Raw genomic sequence first — 6000 nt, 5'->3', positions numbered from 1 at the left:
AGATGAATAATGAAGGATAAAGGAAATGTTCATTTGTGAGTCCACTAAAATATTGAATCAACATCTACTCCCATAATAAACTTTCTATCTTCAGTTTTATGTTTTTATAGAATATACCTGAGTTAGTATTTACTTTTGAATCGGTCAAGTATAAGTTATGGTCACGTAATAGTAAAGGATTAGAAACAGTAAAACATAATAAGCAGAGATGGATAGTGGTTAGCAGTGGAATCCAGGACGCGCGTCTCGTCCTATTTGGGACTCGTCAGCTGGATGTACCTTCATCTCAGAGTTGATGTTTACTCTGGGACTCGAACCCAGTGCCTTCGCTTCATTAAAATGATTCATTGTTTCATAATCATAATAGTCATAGTAATTACATAAAGTCAGAGTGTAGATTAGTTAACCATGATATTTCATATTACTTAACCTGTCATAATATGGTACAAATAGGCACATATACAAATTCTTTCGTTATGATTATCGCTTATATTCATGGTTGATATTACCTTGTAGTATGCCAGGAAACTAAAAAAGCTTTGAAATATTGTCACCATGCATTTTAAGCGACGATGGATAGTGGCTAGCAGTGGAATATAGTGTAAGGACGGCTCTTTGGTAAACTCTAGGAAGCCTCAAGAAGCCCAGAAAGAGCTGCAGACACTCCATCCAATCACTGCTAGGGGAATATTCTAGAATGTCAACGTGTAGCTTCCCCATTGGATGGATAAGAATGACCCCTATGTGCTTATTGGTTGTCTGAAATGATGATTTACTCTCAGTCAAAAACTATAAATACATGAGATTTCTGTTCTATATTTTGACACTGTTTTGGGGGAATAAACTTCCTACTTACTAGTCTTCTGTCTTCTCTCTTGCGACGTTGCGGGTTCGATCGTTCAAGTAGTCTAGTAGTACGCGGCATAGTAAGAATCAAAGCTCCAGATATAACATATAGGATGCGCATTTCATCCTATTTGGGGCTCACCAGCTGGATGTACCTGCATCTTAAAGTTGGTGTTCGCTCTTGTACTCGGACCTAATATTGTTCGCTTCGAATGCCATCAAGTAATCCACTTAGCTACTGAGTCCTGATAAGCACTTGCTTGTGAAATCCGTTGAGGTTTAAATTCACTTGGTATTGTTCATTTGAATCTTCCCATTGATGTTTAGGACTGTAATTGATAGGTTGATGAGTCCCAAATCAGACAAAACGCGCGTCAAACTAAATGTCATTGCTACCTACTATTCCTTTTCCTTTATAATACTTGTGAATCAAGCCAATATCGAGACAATACACATAGTATGCATATATGGCAACAAGAGACCGACCAATTGCATTGCTAAACGTCAATAGGAAGATTCAAATAAACAAATCCAAGTGGATTTAAACTTCACCCCATTGCACAAGCCAATGACTATCAGGACTCAGTAACTGAGTGGATAATGTGACAGCGTTTATAGCGAACAGTACAGGATTCAAGTCCAAGAGGGAATATCAACGCTCAGATACAGTACTAAACATCAATGATAAGATTCAATTCAAACAATACAAAGTGGATTTAAAATTCATTCCATTGTACAAGCCAATGGTGATCAGGACTCAGTAGCTGATTGAATATCGTCATGCGTTTGAAGTGACTGGTACTGAGTTCGAGTCCCACAATGAACATCAACTCTGAGATGCAATACTAAACATCAATGATAAGATTCAATTCAAAAATACCAAGTGAATTTATTAATCATCGTGTTTTTCTTTCAAAGATAAAACCACTGAACAACTTGATCAATTGACATGACTAAATGGAAAAATACTTGGAAAATATAATGAAATAAATCAAAAAAAGTAAATGTATTCTTGTATTGACAATTGAAGTACACATACACACACACACATAAATATATACACAATATAAACACTACTATACATAAACATTTATATACATTCATATACATACAAATGTCAAGACAGTTCTACTGTATGGGAAAGAGACGTGAAGAACTGCGAAAGCCATCACCCAGAAGATACAAGCGTTCATTAACAGTTGTCTATGCAAGATACTTCGGATCGGATGGCCGTACAGTATCAGCAACAAGTTACTGTGGGATACAACAAGTCAGATTTCAGTGGAGGAAGAGAGCTGGAAGTGGATTAGGCACACTTTGGGGAAATCACCTAATTGCTTCACAAGACAAACCCTCACCACATGGAATCCTAAAGGCCAAAGGAGAAGAAGAAGACCAAAGAACACATTACGCCGAGAAATGGCGACAGACATGGGAAGCATGAAGAAGAATTGAATAGAACCAGAAAACAATGCCCAGGAAAGACTGGGTTGGAGAATGGTGATCTGCGGTCTATGCTTTATTGGGAGTAACAGGCGTAAGTAAGTAAGTAATACATATGTTTTACATAATTATAATGGAATCATATTGAATCATTCCAAATATTGTTCATTCTGTTTTTATCCTTTTTTTTGTTTTTTTTTTGTTGAAAAATAAACAAAAAACGAAATATCACTAAAAAAATATTTTTTTTAAAATTATTTTTTTAATTTTTTTTATAAAAAAATAGTTAATTTATGATTCAAAAAGAAAAAAATTTTTTTCTTTTCAGATTGATTATGTCATACAGATTATTGATCGATTTTGAAAAAAAAGTTACTTTTTATTTTTCATTCATTTTATTTACAATTAAATATTGGTAAAGGTGAGGGGGACGTTTTTAATGGATCGGATATAAATTAAAAGAAATTATTAGTCTGCATCATGAGTTAAGCCCTATTTTGGAATCCTGGAGAGAAGCGGAAAAAAGAGGGAGGTCAAAGAACACATAACACTGGGAAATAGAACCAGATATGAAAATGATGAATAACAACTGAAAAGAACTCAGAAAGGATTGCCCAGGACAGGGTTGGATGGAGAATAGTGGAGGGCGGCCTATGATCCTCCACCAGGGGTAACAGGCGTAAGTAAGTAAGTAAAAATGAGGGGGGGGGATGAAACATCAATATTTCACCTTTAGTTAGTACATTGAAAATCAATAGTATTAGCTGGAATTATAATAATGGATGATGTATCCACAATACATTTTGATATAGATAATAAACTATCTGTATTATTACTACTATTATTCAATGGAATTAAAGAGCATGTTGATGTTATATTATATTGATTATTGATTAAATTTGGATAGTAACTAATTGATGTTGGCTTATATTCATATAATGTTGGTGTGAATTCAATAGTAGATGATTTCATAGAATTTGGCATATCTGATTGAAATGATAATACAGTAGGTATATGATTATGATTTGTTGTTATATCATAAGTAATAGGTAGAATAGTTGATGAAGTTGAATAATTAGATTCAGATATTGTTAAATTCGATGTGGATAATTTCATGTCAACTTCATTAGATATTGTATTTAATCTGTAAGGTAAATTGATTAAATGATGAAGAATTAGTTACTAGGGTACAATTTGGTTGACTGATAACATCCAATAAGTAAGCATTTCGTAATATCTTATTGTCTAAGGGTAATGAACGAGAACACTGGAAGGAATGGGGGTGGGGACAACCAAATGCATTTTTGAACACAAAATTATAAAGTATCTTAGTAAAATCTGAGATCTGTACAGTGAATACTTCATTTGAAAAATATCAATCAATTGTATCAGATTTCACTGTTCTTTAGTTTCCGCACTAATCATTCTCTGATCTTATTCTCTATTTTCTCGATCTTCCTAATTTTCTGCGACCAGACATTACACTTTCGATGAATGATACATACTACTTATATCTCTCGATATCAGTAGCACACACTATATGTGTACTTTAATTGATATCATGTGAAAACTAAACTAATTTTCGCAAGACCATTAAACATAATCTGAAGATGAATGATCCGTGTCTAGTCAATTATATTCATGTTTAAATGATGTCGACTATCATCATCAAAATCATCATCATCATCATCATCATCATCATCATCATCATCATCATCATCATCATCATCATCGTCATCATCATCATCATCATCATCATCATTCATTTGGCGAAGTTTTCTAGAAAGATGATTACAGAATAACCGTGTCAACTATACCAACAGATTTTAATTCAATGGTTTACTTCAAGGCTTATTTGTGCTAATTTTGTTTCATACTGGTGTTTTATTTCAATGAGCAGGTATTCAATAGATTTATGATGCTTACTATGAAAAGGATGAGTGATTCTAGTGTTATCCACATATATGTTATATTGTGAATTGATAACGAATGCTGACTTACATATTTTTCTCCTCTTAATAGTTACTATTTATAGTTGTTAATGTTCCAGATAAATTTTAACCGAACTGAAGCAAACAGTCTACCTTCCTGTATTTACACTAGGATGTTTTTAGTACGTAAACAAAACATCTTTTTGGAGATTGTCTTGCTCAAGTTAGTTTATCAGACTGATGTCATTCAACCGGTTAATTATCATTGTAAGTATTCGACAACGAAGGAATCCTACTTGGTTTATTAGGTACGTCTCATTCGTGATTCACATAGTCTTCAACAATTCATTTAGCAGTGGATTATTTTTTTCAATAAATCTATTTCAACTATGAAAATACTGAAACATCCACAAAACCCCTTCTGATCATAATCATATGTTCACTAGTGACTGACTTCAAGAGATATTTCCTGGAGTTCTAGTGGGAAGCGGTGACCAGTGGAGTTCAACCATGTCTATTGTGAGATATCAACTCACTGAAGACATTTCGTGAACGGTTGCTCAAACTTCGTGGATTGGTTGAAGTTAGACATTAACACCGTTGAATGCCGGCCGAGTGATCTATAGGTTAAGTGCTCTGGCGCAAGACTGGTAGGTTCTGGGTTGGAATCTCGCGAGTCTGGATCATGGATGCGCACTGCCACTAAGGAGTCCCACCATAGGACGAAACAGCCTTCCAGTGCTTTCAGGTTTTCCATAATGGCCTAGCTTCATGACTTCAACTATGGGAACCTATTTTTAGACGCTAAATTCATCTTGTAACCGAAATTGCAGCTTCGATTTTTTACAGTATCATGTTAAAATCAAATGAATGATTCAATATAGTAAGGAATCAATGTGATTGTTCTCATTGGCATTTATAAGGTAGCCATAAAATGTATACTCGATTAATAGTTGAAAATCATGAACATCTAATGAACTGAATTATTTAATAAATATGGATATAATCAGTGAATACAATTAATCAAACCAATGGAAAATAAAATCAAAAACAATAAAGTAAACAATGACAGGTTTAAAATGAACAAGAATCAATCAACATCGAAGTCTATAACACAAGCTATGAGCCATATGTGGAGAAACTCGAACACTTCACTTCTATCTGACGTTCGTGCTGCTTATGATGTCGTTCAGAAGAACGATGAAAACTCCACGACCAAACCATCCAGCTCAGAGAACAAACTCCATCAAAATCACTCACCTAAACTACATATCTTCTCCACCAATTGAATTAATCCTCCAGTTTTATAATGGAAATGAAAACCAAATAATTTGAGTTTCATTTTTATTGAAATTGATGAATTCAATGCTTTTTGAATGAACAAAGCTGACTGACTTTCTGTTATCCTATGAATAACTCATCCTCTTCAGTAGAACTACCATAAATTGAATAGAATGTTTCAGTCTTTCTTTTGGACTTCAATTCTTTGTGTCATTACAAAGTAACAATGTATCAAATGCTTGTATACACAATCATCTTTTCATTCACTATACTAGGGCTTTACTTTAAATTAACTAAGTGATCTAGTATGAGATTAGTCTTTCTTGATATCAAGACTATACCTTCTAGTGATGGTTTTTACAGTGTGTATATGGCTTCACTTATGTAAATAACAGTTATTAATTAAACGCTTTCATTATCTGAATCAAAATCTGAGGACAAATATATCCCTATTGTGAAAGGGAAAACGTACCCTATCGTGGATTGGTTGAACTTAGAC

General features: G+C 33.9%; 1 protein-coding gene across 1 annotated transcript in view; it reads right to left on the bottom strand.

Moving 5' to 3' along the window:
- Positions 1-3021: 3021 nt before the first annotated feature.
- The window catches only part of Smp_181250 (putative hypothetical protein), a gene marked incomplete at both ends in the record, with an annotated part of 52153 nt that continues 49174 nt past the window's right edge, over positions 3022-6000 (bottom strand). The window contains one exon of the mRNA XM_018799840.1: positions 3022-3433. Within this exon, the coding sequence (XP_018651589.1) occupies positions 3022-3433 (412 nt within the window). The remainder of the gene's footprint in view (positions 3434-6000) is intronic.

This window comes from Schistosoma mansoni, chromosome 3 (genome assembly GCF_000237925.1).
Source record: "Schistosoma mansoni strain Puerto Rico chromosome 3, complete genome".
NCBI lineage: Eukaryota > Metazoa > Platyhelminthes > Trematoda > Strigeidida > Schistosomatidae > Schistosoma > Schistosoma mansoni.
Note: the sequence above shows the minus strand (reverse complement) of the source record. Positions and strands in the feature narration are given on the sequence as shown.